At 39.1% G+C, this 19794-nt stretch overlaps 3 protein-coding genes across 3 annotated transcripts; 2 read left to right on the forward strand and 1 right to left on the reverse strand.

Annotated features, from left to right (window-relative positions):
* The first annotated feature begins 11641 nt into the window (after positions 1–11641).
* On the forward strand, positions 11642–12163 carry LOC132564162 (thiamine-phosphate synthase-like). The gene has a single exon (XM_060228839.1). The coding sequence runs from the start codon at positions 11642–11644 to the stop codon at positions 12161–12163; it is 522 nt and encodes a 173-aa protein (XP_060084822.1).
* A 49-nt stretch (positions 12164–12212) lies between these two features.
* On the forward strand, positions 12213–13031 carry LOC132564163 (hydroxymethylpyrimidine/phosphomethylpyrimidine kinase-like). Its single transcript, XM_060228840.1, has one exon. The coding sequence runs from the start codon at positions 12213–12215 to the stop codon at positions 13029–13031; it is 819 nt and encodes a 272-aa protein (XP_060084823.1).
* Positions 13032–18230: 5199 nt separating this feature from the next.
* LOC132564164 (monocarboxylate 2-oxoacid-binding periplasmic protein all3028-like) lies at positions 18231–19703 on the reverse strand. The gene is made up of 2 exons (XM_060228841.1): positions 19424–19703; positions 18231–19075 (listed from the first exon to the last, which is right to left on the reverse strand). The coding sequence occupies exons 1-2, from the start codon at positions 19701–19703 to the stop codon at positions 18231–18233; spliced, it is 1125 nt and encodes a 374-aa protein (XP_060084824.1).
* Between the last annotated feature and the right edge of the window lie 91 nt (positions 19704–19794).

Below are 19794 nucleotides of genomic sequence, written 5' to 3' on the forward strand. Positions count from 1 at the left end.
AGTCACTCTGTCTAGACCAAGCTCTTTTTTAGCAATATGGATCATTGCCAGTCGTCTTGTTCTAGGATCTTTTCTCTTTTTGGCAGCGGTCATACTTTAATCCTCATAATTTCTTGTGCATCTCGTACTTGTCTGCGTGTTGGCCATACTAAAAAGACCAACAACCAGATAAGTACCTGTGTTGTTAATACCACGGATGGTTTAGCCATCATGTATTTATGCACGACTAAACTCAAGGTTATGGCAACAAATAAGACACATAACGTACTGGTGACATAGACAATTTCGTAATAGAACCGTAATAATCCTGTATTTTTCTTCTCTTCATACTCCTGTTTTGGGAGCTCCCAATATGAATTCCACTGGGATTTCATTTATTTGTCATCCGGGACGGATTAAGTTGACACATATCACTTAGATAGTTAGCAATTTCTTTTTGTTTATGTTTTTTGATTGCTTTTTTAAGTAAAAAGACTGTTCTTCTGGTGGGTAGCACCGAAACATAATCACCATCTTCTTTGTGGTAAAGCTCGCCAAACCGTCTCAAACTGCAATCATCACGAAACGCGCATCCATTAAAATCCCACTTATTAAAGCCATGTATAAAAATCCTTGTTCTTTTTCTCTCTCATACTCCTGTTGGATATTATGAATTCCACTGGGATTTCATTTATTTTCAGGAATAGAGTTAAAAAAAGAAAAGACTGGCTTCACTCATTTCTCTACCTCTTTATCCGCTGTTTTACACTTTCAGCATTGGTTTTAATAAAAAACTCATCTTCTTGTTTTAGACATAGCCCTAAGTGAGCTAATTCATTGCCAGATAACTTTTTAAGTTCTGCTTTTTTAAGTTTCGTAACTCGCTCTAAATAGCGATGCAGGGTGCCATAGGGATAAAAGTAATCTTCAACTCGATTAATGACCTCTTTTTCCTTAATACCTTCGAGCCTCTCTAGCTTTTTACTTGATTTGCGGTACCCAAACTCACCAGACGGAATCTTAATGCTGCGTGGCTTTACAAATAGTTTTGGATTTTTGTCTGCGAAATACGTTAACTTCGATTCTAGATCTGCTTTTCTAGTTAAATAATCTTCTGCCAACGCCTCAGCCCTGGCTTTTGCAGCCTCGACCTGTTCGTTTAGCTCATGGTCTATTGCTTCTATGGCTCTATTAATCAGAGCAAGCTCACTATGAACCTCTTTTGCTTCATTAAGATTTTTTATTGGTTGTATTTTTGGCTTAACGCGGTTCATGCTGCTAATTCCCCTCGATCAATTGCGTCTTGTACAGCAAGAGTGATTTCGTCTTTTGCGGTTTCATTTGCTTTGATAAAATCTTTAAGATTTTGAATCATACCGCTTTCAGCCTGGTCGCCAACTAATAAATCAAGTAAAGCTCTAGCAGCAGAGCTTATAGATCCGTAATAACGACGATCTGTAACATGTCTAGATTCTTGTGTTTTTTTGCTTATTTGTATTCTTTGAATAGCAAAATTATGCTTATCTATTCTGACAATTCGGTAGTTTGTAACTTCAATCATTATTTATCTTCTTTCTTATGGGTATGAATCGTGCAGCTAGTCTCAACAACAAACTCAAACGTCTTACCGCACTCATGGCAGCGGTCTTCTTGTATAAGTTCTTCGTCAGGATCGAAAAAACCAATACCCTGAGCTGTGTCGCAATACGGACAGGTTGCTACTACTTCATGGTCTATTTGTATTTCAGCTTCTTTCATCGCTTCTAATAACATCCTTCTTCTCCTTCCAGGGCCCAGCTAGCTATATTTTTTACAGCTCTAACCTGGGCATAGGTAAGCGCATCTTGCGCGAGAATATCTTCTAAAAAGTCTAGAGTTTGGGTGTTTAGCTTGATTTCGTCGTTGTTGTGGCGATCTAAAATACGCTCAATTAGCTCGTGAGGAACTATTGCGTCGTGGCAAGGAAGACCGCTCATGATGCTGCCTTGTGTTGTTTGTATTCAAGGTCTTTGACTAATTCGTCAAGTAAAGCAACTATCTCTGAGACACTCTCCGAATAAAACTCCTGCCAAACATGCGCAATAGAAGGATCTTCACAGGCCGGTAGTTCTTTATTAATCGAAAATAACGCACCAGAAATGTCTTTTAACGCTTGAACTAACTTTTCGTTGTCGGCCTTTTGTAAATACGCAGCACTCATGAGAAAACCGCTTTCTTAACAGCCCGAAAAGACTGAGCAAATTCATCCCACTTATCTGTAAAATTAATAACATTCCAGGAGGGGTTTTCATTAGCGTCGCCAAACGAAAACATCCTGTAACGATCATCAGCCAGGCATTTCGCAGCAAAACATCAAGCTATCGAGATTGCCATCCATATAATCTCTCGGTCATTAACACCTTATTGATGGCATCAATAAGTCGAAGAATTGCGCCTAGCTGTGTTTTGTTTATTGCCAGCAAGTGGTATTGTTCTTCAAATTCAATAACTTGTTTTATTTTCAGCAAAAAACAACGACTCCAGTATGTTGCAAAGATTGCAAAGTTTTTTAACAAATCCCATTACGCAGCTCCCTGTAAGCTTTGATAGGCAAGCCTTAGATTCTTATCTGTAATATTGCCTTCACCTTTCGCCAGCACCGCTAGACGTATTGTTTTCACAACACCCCGCAAGGCTCCTGGCTCTTTAGCTACCTCTTGTAATAACTTAAGCTCTTCTTTACCGGTAATCTCCCACTGCTTAGCTAATGCGTTAACGTCTTTTGCTAAAGGCTTACTAAGTCTTAATTTTCTACCAACGCGACTAAAGAGTTGTGCAAAGGTTGCTTGCCTGCCTGCACCGCTAAGCTTGACATAAACAGATTCATTGCCAACAAGAGCGATACCAATACCGCTCGCATCGTAAATAGAACGCAGTTCCTCAACGCTTTCTTGTCTTAAATGCTGTGCTTCGTCAATGATTAATAAGCCGCCAGTACCAGAAAGACGTGCAATAATATCTTTTTCCATGCGGTCTACAGGCTGATAGCGATCGTACTTAAGACCAATGGTATGACAGATTGCTACCAGGCAGTTTTGTAGTGATGCGGTAGCAGGGGTTGCGGTAAACAGATAAACATTGTTGTGTTGGGCTTGGTAGTGCTTGCAGGTCACGGTTTTACCTAAACCTGCACCACCATAGACAACAACCAAGTCTTCTGCGTTATGAGCATAACGTAGCGATGCAAAAATCTTATCACTTGTTGGGGTTTTAGTGTAGGCAAACTCTTTTAAGTGCAAACTTGCCTTTTGTTTACGTGTCTCTAGCCATTTCTCGGCCTTTTCAGTAATAACATCGTTATTACCACCATACTCACCCTTAAGCCAGCGACTAAGTGCGGTAGGGCTTACGCCAATTTCTTTGGCTGTCTGCTCCTGGGTGAGGTTGTATTTCTCGGCTTCCGCCTTTACACTGTTTCTAAGCTCTTTGGTCACAAGATACTCCTTTTGACGGGGAGCTCAAGAGCGGCGGCGGTGAAGAGTTCTTCAAAGTCAGATTGGTCGTCGTCCTTTAAAGAAACCTCGCCGCCGTTCGCTACTTTCTTAAGCTCTGGGGTTGTAAATAATCCTTCAATAATATTGGGTTCTGGTAGATCTACTGCTGGTATATCTTCATTTATTTCTAAGGCTCTTTTACCAACCTCTAGAGCATCTAAGGCAGTCTTAGCATTTGCTGCTTTCTTAACTGATTTTTGCCAGCTACGTTTAGCACGGTTATATGTTTGAGCGTCTTTTCGACTTTGATAACCACCTTTTAATTGACATTCAGCTTTTCCTAGATATCTGCCAGACAAATCATAGACGAACAAAGTCTCATGTAGGTCATCAGGATCAAACCGAACCGTTACTTTTTGTCCTGCATATTTCAAAAGAAACTCAGACCAATAGCGATTCTCAAACAGTCTTATCTGGCCAGCATGGCTCTTTGATTTGACCATTACCGATTCAGCCATTGTTAGTAGCTCTCGTTCTTGCTGATCAGTTAAATACCGTACTCGTGTACGTGCGTAAGATTCGTTAAAGGTTTCATCAAAACTACGACCGTTTGCGGTTTTCGTTCTGCGACCTTCACGGCTGTTATGTAGGGATATACCTTGCTCGACAACTGTTAGAAATGTTTGATAATTAGCTGGCTTACCTTTTCCGCTTTTACCCCAACCGTAATCTGGTTTACTTGTTGGTTTATTACCGGTATAACTACCGGCTAAGGCTGGATGTTTCGCAATATTGGCAACAAGGTCACCAAAAGCGCGTTCAATTGGCTTGCTTTGACCATGTCCTGGTGTGACAAAAACACAATTGACATCAAGAAGTTTTAGTGTTCCTACTGGATCACAGTCTTTAATTTTGAAACGAAAACGCTTATTAGTACCGCCTGTAAATTGTTTAGAGCTAAAAGCTCTACCGTTATCTAAATGTGCAGATCTAGGTACTCCATAACTGCGACATAAGTCACCAAAAGAGGCCATGATGCTATTTAGACATTCTGTTTCAGTTAGTCGCCAAGCTAAAACTTTGCGACTATAGACATCCTGCCAGGCTAGTAGCGACAGGCGGATAATCCGCTTATCTGGCATTTCTACCCAGGTATCAAAGGTGTGGCCATCGGCGTTTACGATCTCTAGTGCAGATAGATTAGTTTCATCTCGTTCTTGGTAAGGATAGAGCCTTTCTAATGCTTTTGGACCTTCTCGTTTTAATGTGATTTCAGCGGGTTTAAACTCTTTTTCAAGACGACGTTTAAAGGTCTTTTCGCTCGCAATTGTTTTGTAATTTAAGGTTTTGGCATATCTTTTAGTGCGGAGCCAGCAAGCCCTGAGCCCTGGCTTCTCGACTCTTAGGTAATCAGCAATGAAATACTGCCAAATATCTTGTGGTATGTTTTCTTCTTTACCGACACCGCGATAGGTTGGGAGTAGTAAACATAGCCAATCTTGTTTCTGGTAGTTTTGGGTGGCATTTAACCATCGCCTTAAAGAGGCAGTACTAACATTAAATTCCTGAGCTGTTAGTGTTAGAGCTGCTGTTTTCTTGGTCTTTTTGGTAACAAGAGACGTATAGTACTTAACAGCTTCTAGGCGTTTCTGTGCCTCTTCTCGATGTTTGTCTGTTGCTTGATCCCAGCGTAGCCATAATTGTTCTGAGGCGATAGGCTTTTTTTGCACATTTTTCTTCACTTTTTGCGCTACTGACTTAGGGTTCTTGATGGATGTTTGTGTATCATCTATTAACGTCAAATCTGCTTGTGTATCACTTTTCTTGTTTTTTGAGAGACAAGATGTCGGAGCCGGCAAGGCAGCCAATCCATTGTTTAGGTGTGTTTCTGGTTGGTTAGATACCGGCTCCGACAAAGATTGTTCTAGCTTTTTCTTAAGTCGCTCTAATTCTGGATCGATCCTGATTGTTTGTTTTTCTAGCCAAGCCTCAATCTCATGTTCTAGGTAGTAGACTTCGCCTAGGCGCTTATAGGAAGCAGGGCCGTAATCACGGGATCGCCAGCACTCTAGGGTTCTGATCGACCTATCCATCAACTTGGCTGCTTGAGCTGTCGTGAGCTTGGTGGTCATTTAGGCTTGTGACTCACTTTTTTTGTTATAAGGTGCCATAACACGGTTCCAGGATTTAATTACATCACCTTTCATGCGATTGCGGGCCATATCTACATATAAGCCAAAATATCTAAGAACACTACTGGGCCCGCAACTATCGCGCTACCCATAGGTAAAAGAACGCATTGAATGTGGTACGCAGGTTCAGCAAAACGACAGTTTTCTATATAACAAGAAACAGTTCCTGCGGTTTATGGCTCTAGATTTTCTAGCAATTTTGTTGCGCTTTCTGTTTTTAAGCTTACGGTTTAAGTCCGCAGATTTTTTGTCTTTTTGTGTGTTTTTCTTCATTAGATATAGGTCTTTAATCATTTTTGATATCGCTTTTCTCTACCTCGTAGGCGTAGATATCGACAGACACGTCAGCACCAACATTAAAAACCTCCGTAATGCCCCCGGAGCTAGTAACGGTAACTTGCTCGTGGCACAGAAGTCGATTAATTTCTTCGATATTGCCATAGTGACTCTCAGCCCATTGTATAGCTGCATCTTCATGATCAATTGCGCTTATCGTTTCTATATCGCCATCGTGATCTATTGCAACTTTTCCAAAATCGTCATCGAAATCCCAAGCCCATTGCGAAGCTGCATCATAATGATCAGTTGCGCTTATCGTTTTTTTGTTGCCATCGTGATCTATTACGTACTCTTCCTTAACCGTGCTCATTGTAAACCTTAATTCTTTTTCTGATGGCTATATCTATACATGTACATGGCAAAGGTGCCAAAGATTAGAAAGCATAGTTCGATTAGGATTACTGTTTTTTCAAAGGTTCCTACTTCTGGCATCATTCGTACAAACATATAAGAGAAGAGAGAACCTAGTGTTATGATTGGAGTGGATGCAAAAACAACAAATGAAGATAAGAAGGATAATGTCACGTGAAGTATATTTACTAGTGTTTTAGTTGACATGATTTAAGTCTTGTTTTGCTGTGCTTACGTGTTTTTGATGGGCTGCTTCTATTTCTTTACCAAGATTAATCATCTGCCGAGCCGTCCGTCTAGCAGTCATAAGAGCCTCAACTCTAGTAGCTGCTTTCTGGGTACTGAATAACAGCATCGTTATTAATGTTTTTTTACTGAGTCGTGATAACTCGTAAATAACGTCTTCCAGGATGGCTTCTTTAGCCAGGCTCCCGTATTCTTGACCGTTATCAAGGGTAATGTGTTTTGGTTTTTTAGGTGTCATTTCTTTACGTACCCCGCTATTTCGCAAAGCTCTTTAAGTTCTGATGGTTTAATTTGTTTATTCACAGAAACAACAGCGACGCTCAAAAAGAGAGAAACGCAAACAATAAACGTCACGACAATTACTTCGCTACCATCTAATTTCATGATTTATCACCTTCTAGTTCGTTAATAATTGCGTTTAAATGTTTAGCTACACTGGCTAGTTTTTCAACGTCTTTCCAGGTTAGGGTTTCGGGTTCGCGCATGAGGGTCTCTGTGTAAGCCCTACTGACACAAGAGGCGCATGTAAGGCTGTCATTAATGTCAGCAAGGCAGCAACGGATAGCGTTTTTTAAGCGTATGGCTGGTGCAATAAAGTCCAGCCCTTGGGGTATTTCTTTATATGTGTTCATTTTTGTTCCTTTTTTCTGGTTTTAAAACGGTGTTTTAGGTGTTAAGTGTTTCTTTCTAGTAACCGAAACCGACCGCAGTTCGCCGAAGTTGACCGAAGTTAGTACTGCATTTGTTAAAAATGGTTAATAAACTCATTCGTCAACTGCTCGCCGTATTTCTGGATCGACAAGTTCGGAATTTTTAATCATCCACGCTACAATGTCATACCTAAAGTAATAAACAGAATGGCCATTTTTTAGGTGCTTAGGGCCTTTCCCTTGACAACGCCAGACTTTTAAAGTCCCTGGCGTTATACCTAGAATTTTTGCAGCTTCCCTGCTTGTTAATCTTCTCTGTATAGCCATTGTTGATTATTTTCTACTTTAGGTGGTTAATATTGGTTAATAATTGTTAATTGTATATTTATTTCAACATTTAGTCAAACGATTGGTGATTTATGTCGACAAAAATAGGGGAAAGATTAAAAAAAGTCAGAAAAATCAATAGGTTAAGCCAAGAAGAAATGTCGACTATTATGAACATATCAAGACACACTTTAATAAAATACGAAAACGACACATCGTCGCCGAGCATGAGCTTCATAGAGGATTTATGTTCACAGTTTCTTATTGACCCTATTTGGGCATTTACAGGACAAGGCCATGAACCAATTCCTGCAAGCCAGCAAGAATCGGATTTCGCTGTGCCGGCAAACAAGAAACCCACACCCCGTAAAGGGCGGCACGAAGGCAAAGAATTGCGCCTGGCATTAATCAGGGGAAGAGTCGGCCTAGAAGACCTAAAACACTTAACAATGCTGTCAGGGCAAGAGCTTTACGATATGTTTGATTCTGAAACAATATCGCAAGAACATGCAGAAATAATTGAGGCTGCCTTAGGCCGAAACCCATTAACAGACAGGCCGCCTGATTCTTTAAAAGATACGGGTACAGAGGGATGGGGAAATCAAAGAGAATCGGCTTAGTAGTTGATAATACAGGTTTTTTAGAGCAGCGGTTGTTGTTTCAAAAAAGGGGTTCATCCGAAATTGGAATTAATACAGGGTGGCTTGAGCGACAAGAAGCCGCTTGATTAAGATGTTTTATTTATATTCTTTTTAAATGCTCTGTAAATATCCTTGAAAGATTCTTGCAATTTTGTTGCAAGAGATAGAAAAAGTTGCAAGCAAATTGTCCTTTTTGTTGAAAATGTCTAAAAACAGGGACAGATGTTTGCAACTTTTTTTTGTGATTTTTGATTGTTTCATGTTGCTTGAGGCCGCATAAACAGTAGTTAAAACCACCTCTCCCCGTTTAAAACCGCCTCTCCCCACTTTTTTCAAACCTCGTGGCTCCTGACAAGAATAATGCGTAAATTTTAATTTTATGAAGGAGAAGTTTTAACCATGCGGCAGTTTTTAGTTTTAGCTCTTTTAGCATTTATCTCTAGCCTTTATTATCCCGCTATCGTTTGCGCTGAAGCTGTCGTATTAAATTCGAATACCTTAAAAAAACTTGGTATTACCGATGCAAAAGTAGCTCCATTGTTTCCCTTTAAAGAGTTCTATCGAACATCTGATATTCATGATTTTCAGTTTAGGCCAGATAAACAAGGTGTCTATTTTTTAAAATCAGACGGCAAAGTAACAAATATTTTTCAGTATGATTTTGTCACAAAGGATATTATTCAGGTTACACGTTACAGAGAGCCTGTTGGTGCTTACATTGTTGGCCCTCAAGGTAAACGATTATATATTCAGAAAGATATTGGTGGTGATGAGGTCTATGATCTCTATGAATTTGATTTAGAGTCTAGAAAAACGCGCTTAATTACTCAAGAAGAGAATATGAGAGGTGAGAGTAGTTATCTTTGTGACTTAAGTGTTGATGGTAAAAAACTCTATTTTTTCTCTCAGGGTATGCAGCGTATTTTTTATTCTGATATTAAAATTTTTGATACAACCACACAGAGTATACAGACGATTGTTAAAGGAGATAATGAGGTTCTTTATTGTGGGGGCTTAGATCAAGATAATAAGTATCTCGCATTTGCAAAATATATTGATAATAATGAGCACCATATAGGATATATAGATCTCAAAACCAATACGCCTAATTATATTCTTGCTGAAGCAGGAGTTGCTAATAGTTTGGGCGTTTTTGATTCTTCACATTCTTTGCTTTTTAGTAGTACAAAAGATTCAGATATTCATCGTATTTGGTCGTACAACTTTGTTGATAAACGTTTGCAATTGTTACCAGTACCTATACCGTATGATGTTACTGGTTTTGGTCTTTATGCACAGGGAACCCTTTCTGTTCTTTCTTACCGAGGACAATTGGCAGAAAAGACTAAAATTTATTCTGGGCAATTTCAGCAAGAAATTACATTACCTTTTAATGAGGGGGTTATTAAAGGGGCAATGTTTGATCAAAAGAATCCAGATTTAGGTATTGTTGCTGTGCAAACTGGGGTTGCACCTCTTAAGTATTATTTGCTATCTGGCAATAATAAGACACTTATTTATGATGCGAATCAGTCAAAAATAGATAGCAAGTATTTTTCTCAATCTTTTTCATTATTTGTTAATAGTTTCGATGGCATACAGGTGCCCGTACATTACTTTATTCCTAACGGAACATCAGCATCTATAAAAAGGCCTGTTATCTTTTTGATTCATGGTGGTCCAGAAGATCATATTGATCCTATTTATTCGCCTACAATTCAATATTTTGTTAACAATGGATATCTTGTTGTCGCGCCCAATGTTCGTGGGAGTACCGGATTTGGTAAAGCCTATCAGTTTATGGATAATGGCGATTGGGGTGGTGGACATATTAAAGATATCGTTGCTGTTGCACATTTTACACAGACCTTAGATTTTGTACTGTCTGACAAGATGATGATAGCTGGTGGTAGCTTTGGCGGTTTTAGCGTGATGTCATTAATCACACAATACCCTACTTTATTTCAAGCAGCTGTTGATCTTTTTGGTCCTATTGAATTTTCGTTTTTTTTGGAGGGGTGGCCACCGCAGATACAACAGTTTTGGTTAACAGAATTAGGAGCTGATCCTCGACAAGACCAAGCATTTAATAAACAGGTTTCTCCACTATACCATTTAGACAAAGTTCAAATTCCTCTCCAAGTTCATCAAGGTGCAAATGATAGCCGGGTCCCTAAGTCTCAATCTGACAAACTTGTTGCAGGTTTAAGAGCACGCAATATTCCTGTAGATTATTTTGTTTACCGTGGAGAAGGACACGGGTTTAGCAAATTTAAGAATGAAAAGAAGTGTTATACAAGAATTATCAAATTTGCTAATTCTTATTTACGTGACTAGTTATCTCGCTAGCAAAATTTTTAGTTTAATTTGGTAACTGTTTTAAGTTTACTCTTGTATCTGTTTTGTGTCGCTTAAGGTTATTTAACCTTAGATTGACATAAGTCAGAAATTGCCCGAAGTTCTTGGATAATTTTATTTAGATTTTCACTTGGAGGGGCTATTACCTGTTTTTGGCCTAAGACCTTTTTTGCGCCTTGATCAGTATAACCTTTGTCATAGAGTAGTGTTTTAATTGTCTGAATTTTTTGGATATCTTTTTGGCGGTAGAGTCGCTGTTTGCCAATACCTTTTTTAGGTTTTAGCTGAGGGAATTAACATTACCAAAAGCGTAGTACATGGGTAGGTACATCTACTAATTTACTAATTTCTCCAATACGATAGAATAGTTTTTCAGTTGTCAACGTAAACCTTATTCTAAATGTGGGTTCATGCGCCGTTTTAGTCTTTCACTTGGGCGAAATGTAACAACGTGACGTTCTGGAATGGGAACTGCTTCTTTAGTTCTTGGATTGCGCCCAATACGTGGTTTACGTGTGACTACTTCAAAGACGCCAAAATTACTAAGGCTTACAGGACGATGTTGTTCTAATTCGCTAACCATTTTATCTAAGATAAAAGTTGTCCAATGCTCTGCTTCACGTCCAGGAAGTCCAAATTTTTCTTGGAGTGCGTCTGCTAAGTCTTGCCTTGTTAGACTCATAGTTTTATCTACCTAACAATATCAAAGTGAAAATTTTGTATTAAAACCCTCTGTAAATCTACTATAATCTACTATGCTCTGTCGTGTCTAATGTTTTACTTTTAAGCAACGACTTAACGTATACAACCCCAGGACTATTACTGCATTTGATATAAGCATATTGCAGACATTTATGTTATTGCTTAAAGTTTAATTAGAAATCGTAGTCTACCGGATTAAGTAAACAAAGTAACATCATACACAAACGTATAGAGCCGGTTCAATATTTATGCAGCACAACAGGTTTTCTATGTTTCAATCATTGGCAGCTACTAGTCAATCTGGGCTCTATCTTTTATTTGACCCTCGTACGCGTTTAGATTGGTTGGATATACTTCGGGATTTACATCTGTTAGGTATTGGTATGTTTCAGTTACGTGCTAAAGGAGCGAAGACACTAGATTTACAATATTGGCTTGAAGATGCTCGCCAAGTTTTAGGTGATGCGTGTCTAACCATTAATGACCTACCATCATTAGCTCTTGGCAATTGTGTTGATGGTGTCCATCTTGGACCTGATGATATGTTGCCACAAACAGCTCGTTTACATATTGGCTACCAAAAGATTATTGGTCTTAGTGGCGATGATGCTTTACGACTTGCGGGGCCAGTTGCTCAGCAAGCTGATTATTTTGGTGTTGGTACATTTCGACAAACAGCTACAAAACCAAATGCTGGTAAACCAATTGGTCTTAAAGGTTTAAAGAAAGCGGTGACATTAACAAAAAAACCAATTTTTGCTATTGGTGGTATCGTCCCAGCGGATGCGGGAGCTATACGTTCTACAGGTGCTTTTGGTATGGCAATTTATTCTGCAATTTGGTCGGCACCAGATCCTATTCAGGTAGCTAAAGAATTTATTCATAATTGGCAACAGGCATCTTGATACGTAGGTGCAGTATCAAACCTTGGTAGACATAATTACTAATAATCTGATGAACAAAAATAAACAGTTACCTATTGCTTGTAGTATTGCTGGTAGTGATTCTTGTGGTGGTGCTGGTATACAAGCTGATTTACGTACCTTTGCCTTACACGGAGTCCATGGTGCTTCTGTCGTTACAGCCTTAACAGCCCAAAATACATTACAGGTTTGTGATATTCAGATTTGTGATGTTGATTTTGTTGTAACTCAATTGAAGGCAGTTGTAACAGATCTTTCCATTCAGGTTTTTAAAACAGGTATGCTCGCCAATTCTGCCATTGTCGAAGCAGTTGCTTTATTGTTGACAGATATCCCAGATTTACAACTTGTGCTTGATCCTGTTATGGTTTCGACATCTGGCCAGGAACTTTATGAGTTTCAGGGGATAGATTTATTACAAAGAAAATTGTTTCCTCTTGCAACCATTGTGACTCCTAATATTGCGGAGGCCGAACAGTTGCTGGGCCAAAATATTGTATTAACAGAGCAAGCTATTGAAGATGCCGCGCGACGTCTTTACGATCGTTTTGGTACTGCTGTTTTATTAAAAGGTGGTCATTCCTTGGGGGCTGCCAATGATGTTTTGGTTACAGAACACAGTGTTCAATGGCTACAAGCAGATCGGATTATGTTAGGCGTAACACATGGCACAGGTTGCCATTTATCTGCTGCGATTACGGCACGCCTTGCTTTAGGAGAATCTCTAGTTGATGCGGTTTATGGCGCTAAATATTGGTTAACAGATGCCCTTAAACGATCAGTTCCTATTGGGCAGGGAGGTGTGTCTCCTTGGCCCCAGTCTATATTCTTACTTAGTACGCTACAGTAAGATTTTGAACATTATAATCATTTAGATATCGAGTATGTTATGAATTATATTTCTATTTATATCCGAGTAGTGGATGCCATTAGTGAACGTTTAGGCAATGTTGTCTCTTGGTTAACTACAGTTCTTGTGATTCTTGTTTGTACAAATGTTGCCCTTAGATATCTTGGCGGGCGTAGTCTTTTGTTGTTGCAAGACCTTTCTTGGTATCTTTTTGGCGCGCTTTTTTTGTTAGGAGCTGGGTTTACATTTAAACATAATCGACATGTACGTGTTGATGTGTTTTATAGCCAGTTCTCGACTAAAACTCAAGCTTGGATAGATATTTTTGGTCTTGTTGTATGTTTGTTACCGTTTTGTGTTTTAGGCATTGTGATGTCATTTGATTTTGTAACCCATTCATTTTTAATTCGCGAAACATCGCCAGACCCTGGTGGCTTGCCCGCACGTTACCTTGCTAAAGCTTGTATCCCAATTGGTTTTTTATTATTGTTTTTGCAAGCATTAGCAGAAGCAGGAAGACGTTTTTTAGAACTTCGTACGCAAGCTATTGATGGTAACCGGTAACTTATATGTTAGGCCTTATTTTATTTGTTGTTGTGTTGTTGACACTCCTTCTTGGTTTTCCTGTGGCGTTTACTTTAGGAGGTGTTTCGACACTCTATGGATTTGCTGTTTTTGGCAGTTCTTTTTTTGAGTTTTTGCCTTTACGTATTTGGGGGATTGTCAATAATCAACTTTTAATTGCGGTGCCATTATTTGTTTATATGGGTGTTATGTTAGAGCGCTCTGGTCTAGCCGAAGACTTATTAGAAACAATGGCGTTATTATTTGGGCGTCTACGAGGAGGTTTAGCAATCTCAGTTGTTGTTGTTGGTACGTTACTTGCCGCATCAACAGGTATTGTTGGAGCTACTGTTGTTACGATGGGGTTACTTAGTTTGCCGACAATGCTTAAGCGTGGGTATCGTACTGAGTTAGCAGCTGGTACGATTGCAGCTTCTGGAACATTAGGGCAGATTATACCACCTAGTATCGTACTAGTTCTGCTTGGTAGTGTTCTCAATGTTGCTGTCGGTGATATGTTTATTGGAGCAGTTATTCCTGGTTTATTACTTGTTTCTCTTTATCTCATTTGGATTATTGTTATTGCTATTGTGCAGCCGGACTCTGCACCGGCGATGCCTGAGCAATCCGTGATTGCTTTTAGAAAACAGCAAATGTGGCGTCGAACAGTCGGTGCCTTTTTAGCACCTATATTACTTATTGTTGCGGTGCTTGGGTCTATTTTTGCAGGTATTGCCTCACCAACAGAAGCTGCAGCTGTTGGGGCTTTGGGGGCCACTGTATTGACAATGCTACAGAGGCGATTTTCTAAAGAGACGCTAGATGCAGTGATGCGTGAGACTACTTTTTTGACCTGTATGGTCTTTTTAATTCTTGTTGGAGCATCTGCATTTAGTCTTGTATTTCGTGGTTTAGGCGGTGATGTCTATTTGGCAGATTTGGTTGTACAGGCCAATTTATCACCTTATGTTTTTTTGGCTCTGTTTATGTTTGTAGTTTTTGTTGCTGGTTTTTTTATTGACTTTATCGAGATAACATTTATCCTTGTTCCTGTTGCTGTTCCTGTTTTGCAAATGATGGGATTAGATTTACTATGGGTAGGTGTTTTAATTGCCATCAATCTGCAAACATCTTTTTTGACACCTCCTTTTGGTTTTTCCTTATTTTATTTAAAAGGTGTAGCTCCTGAGCAAGTTTCTACGAAACAGATTTATCGTGGTATTTTGCCTTTTGTTGTCATTCAACTATTTGCACTGTTACTAGTTTGGTTTATTCCAGAGTCTGTTACCTGTTTACCTGAATATCTTATTCGAGATGTAGCAGTTAGTGACTTACGTTGCTGGGAGCACTAATAGTTCTGTAGGCAATTATTAAGAGTCATTTAAGTTCTTAATCTATTTTGTATCCCTAAAACAGGGATTAGCTAGACTTTAAGGATAAAATGTAGTGTGTTGTAATTTGTCTAGAAGGTTATACAGATAGTCTTTGTCTTAAAGCTTGATAAAGGGAAGGCGTGAAGGATGCTAAATAAATATTTGCCAGTGTTAGTAGTCTTGTCTCTATTGTCTTTTTCTCTGCTTGGCTGTTCTGTGGAACACGAGGTGCCAATAGAAACGGTACGTATTCAAACAGCTAAAGATTGTTTTGAACGGGCAGATTATGATTGTGTTCAGAAGCAGTTAGAGCTTCTTGTGGCTAATAATGAGCAGTTGCGTGCAGAGAAATATGTTGGTTTGGCATTAGCTGAACTTGGCATTTGGCTAACAGATGTTGGTGCGACGATTGTTAAAATTGCTGAATTAGTTCAGGAGACAACAGATTCTGGTAGCAAAAGGCAAGTTCGGTTACTTACCGATGAACTTGTTGGTAATACAATTATCAACCGGTTGGTCTATACGATTTTGATTACAGATTATGAACGTTTGTTAAAGGTAATCAGTGCATTTGAGACAGCAATCCATCAACAGCAAGATTTTGTTGTTGAGTATCCTGGGTTATTATTTAAAATTGGCAAAATACCTCTTGTTCTCTTTTCTGGTCAGGTTAAGCAAGCAGAGCTTTTATTATTAAAAAGCTTATTGCATTTTGCTACAGCTGTGTTGTCGCTTGTCTTAGCAACTGATTTTGAGATTCCTCTTGCAGACCTAATTGATTATGGACGTAGTCTAGAAGTTTGTAATGCCGAGCATACTATTAATGGCACTAGCCGATGTGCTCGGCAGCTAGCTGCATTTGCTATTCATAATAGTGAGCGAGCTTTACGTCCTCAACTCAATCGTGGTGATCATTTTCGTATGTTAGCAGCTAAGCAGTTGACAGCTTTTTTTGCAGAGACCGATCGCTTTTTTACTTCGTTACGTCAACGTTCTGCAGTTCAATCAGAGGAAACTACACAGCATATTATTACCTGGCAAGATAGGTTGTCAGGTGGTGGTTGGGTTCGACTACGATTTTCAGAGGTCTTACTTAAGGAGCACACAATTCAAGATCTCTTACAGGATCGTTCACAAGTTCTTGAGATTCAAGAATACTTAGAGCAGCAAACCGTACGCTTTATGGTAGAACCTAGTTTTTTAGTCTCTGCTCTTCACGCTGCAACACATTTTGAATTAGGTGAGCCGGCATTTTTAGGAGTCACCGAAGCTGTGTTGCCGGTATTGACAATGGGGGCAGAAATTTTACTACAAACTGATGTTATGGTATCACTGCTTAAGATTATTCTTGCTGGAATCGACTCTAATTTTAGTATTCTACTTACAGATTTGTTATCACAGTTACAGACTCTTTATACAAATAACCAAACTGCTGACGCTGTACATAATTTATTTCATGATGTTTTTCCAGCTAGCGCGGAGCTAAATCTACGCAAGGTTTTACATCATTCTGAATATTGGCGTGTTTTTTTGCCAGATGCTGTGACGACAGGTACCTTTTATCAAGAAAAGCCTATTTGGCAGTGGTTAATCGAGTGGGAGTGTGAGCAACATTTAATTGATGTCGTTTCTTGTCCTACAACTGTTCCTTTAATAGATCAAGCACATTTTATTGGCCGTGGAACTGAGTTAGCTGCTGATGGCGTTTCCAGTGAGATTGGTTATGTCTCTTATCAAGATCCTTCTCTTGGTGGAACGCTACGGTTTGATCCTTCAGAGTTAGATTCTAATTTTGCTCAGGGTGTTACATTTCCAGATTTACAGCAACTTAATTTGTTACAGCAGCATATTGGGCGCAAACTTATACAACGTCTAGCAATTGATTAATTCATACGCTTTTTTTTAGATATCTTATCTATTGAGATATCTAAGTAGGCGAAGTGACATGAATTGACATCATAAATAATGTTAATTCATGGACTATATTAGCTAAGATATTCTTAGCGTGTTGCTAAGGTTACTATGAAAATATTTAAAAAGATTATAAAAAAAATTATTGGTGAAAAGATTCTAGGTTGGATAGATTTTTTTAGATATCCAAATATGAGATATAGTTGGGGTGGTCCGTTTAATGGCCAGAAGTTTAGACAGCTTGTTATGATAGATGATTTTTTGGTTCCTAATACCTGCTATGGTTTTGATACTTACGCAAATGGAAAAATGCTAGATCTTACATATATTGATCCACTAATAGCAATATACAAATTGGCTGTCTTTTTTCCTAGTGTGGACCCCTCTCAAGAGACAGGGATGAAACGAGGGTGTGTTGTCCTTTGCAGAGACCGACTAGGAGTCGAACTACAAGCAAAAGTTAAGACATTAGTTGGTGGTATATCTTGCTATCATAATACAAATGAAATCCGATAAGATGAGAAAGATAAGACTAGGGTTGATGTCTAGATGGCAAGTCTGTTTAAGTATGCATAAAAGTAGATATTTATTGTTAAAGGTTGATTATTTGTAATGACAAAAATATATCTTATTCGTCATGGCCAAGCGTCTTTTGGACAGGCTAATTATGATCAGTTGTCAGAGCTTGGCTATGAGCAAGCCAGGTGTCTTGGGCAGCGTTTTGTCGACTATGTGACGCCAGACCGCGTTTTGATGGGTAGTTTAGAGCGACACCGACAGACATGGATGTCATTTCAAGAAGGATACAAAGAACCATTAATGACAGCTGAGATACAAAGCGGTTTTAACGAGTTTGATCATGAAGATATTTTGTATACAGCCTTTCCTGAGTTTAAAGACCGTGCGGCAATGGCCTCTAAACTGATGACATTTGAAAACCCGATGCAAGCTTTTGAAGATTTATACCTTTCGGCTGTGATGCGTTGGGTCTCTGGGCAGCATGATGACTATAAAGAAAATTGGCAGTTATTCTGTCAGCGCTGTGAGGATGCATTACAAGCAACGTTGCAATCTAATAATGGTGCAAAAGAGATTCTTGTATTTACATCTGGTGGTACAATTGCAGCTATTTTACGTTATGTTTTAGGTCTTTCTAAACAGGCTACTATTGATTTAACACAATGTCTTGTTAATTCAGGTGTGACATGTTTACTTGATCAGGGAGATCGACTATGTGTATCTTATCTCAATTCCTTTAGTCATCTAGAGCAGAATCCTAAACATATTACTCTCAAGTAGGGCTGTGAGCAGCAGCTAGTTATATTTTTCTGCTGAGATTTGATATTGACATCTAAGTATCTGTTTGAATGGCGTTGTAAAAGGCGCGTTCAGATACGTTACTCCAAGGAGTAATATCGCGTTGAAATTGTGTGAATGATGTATAAATTTTTTGACTCTGTGGATCATTTTTAACAACACTTGCAATAGTGTCTTGTGCAATTTGTTTTAAGGCCGTCATGACGATTTTTGGGAAGGGCGTAATTTTAATTTGTTTTTCTTGGCTTAGCTTTTTTAGATAGAGACTATTTTGTGTGTCAAACCGGGCAAGCATCCATGTATTTAAGGATTGAGCTACAGTTTGGATAATTGCTTGTAAATCTTGATCTAAAGAGTCGAAAGCACGTTTATTGATAATTAATTCTAAAACGCTTCCAGGTTCGTGCCAACCAGGATAGTAATAATGTTTTGCTATTTTATGGAAGCCCATTAGGTAATCGTGGTATGGGCCAAGCCATTCAGTGGCATCAATAATGCCGCGTTCTAGACTGGTATAAATTTCTCCTCCTGGTAGGAGTTCGGGTGAAGCTCCTGCTTCGGAAAGAACTTTGCCACCTAAGCCAGGTATTCGTATTTTTAAGCCTTTAAAATCTGTTAGGGTATTGATTTCTTTGTTGAACCATCCTCCCATTTGTACGCCGCTATTCCCAGCTGGTATCGGAATTAGTCCAAAGGGGGCATATAGTTCTTCCCAGAGTTGTAAACCATTGCCTGAATAGAGCCAGGCATACATTTGTTGAGCATTGAGACCAAAAGGTACGGAGGTGAAAAATTGGGCTGCCTTTATTTTTCCTGCCCAATAGTAAGCTGCCCCATGTCCCATTTCAGCGGTGCCTTGGCGAACGGCATCAAAGGTTTCTAAAGGTGGAGCAATTCACCACCCGCATAGACTTGAATATTCAAGCGTCCACCTGATAATGTTCGGACTTGGTCTGCAAATCTTTTAATACCATCAGAAAAAATAGGTAGATTGGGGGGCCAGGTTGTAACAAGTTTCCATGTATATGTTTTTTGGGTCTGTTTAAGAGGGGGAGAAGATGTAAGAGTCTCTTGTCCTGAGCGGCTGCAAGCAGTAATAGCACTTCCTGCTAACGTCGCTAATGAAGCTGTTTTAAGAAATGTTCTACGGTCTTTTTTTGGTGTTGTCATGGATGTTTTTCCTTTAACTTTTATCTATAGCGGCAAAAATACTGTAGGCTGCTGTACCTTGAGCAACTAGAGTTTCTGTATCGTTTGTCACTTTGATATCTGTAACAACAATACGGCTACCTTTACGGATGACCTGTCCTGTTCCTATAAAATGTTTTCCGCGTGCAGGTTTTAGAAAGTCAATGCGCATATCGATTGTATTAACGCCACCTTCCTCTGCTGTATCTAACACAGAAAATGCAGCAGCTGCTCCTGCTGTGTCTATTAGAGTTGCTAGGATACCGCCATGCAAAACTTTTTTTGTAGTGTCTCCAATAAAGGTGTCGCAATATGGCATTGTAATTAAGGCTTTTCCCCATTCTAAGTGGTCCAGTTTAAATTTTAAATGTTGGCTAAACGGGATACCTTCGTTAAAAAATGTTTTGATA

The sequence above is a fragment of the Ylistrum balloti genome, unplaced genomic scaffold (genome assembly GCF_031769215.1).
Source record: "Ylistrum balloti isolate Yb309-2 unplaced genomic scaffold, AGI_CSIRO_Ybal_v1 Utg372018, whole genome shotgun sequence".
NCBI classification, from domain to species: domain Eukaryota; kingdom Metazoa; phylum Mollusca; class Bivalvia; order Pectinida; family Pectinidae; genus Ylistrum; species Ylistrum balloti.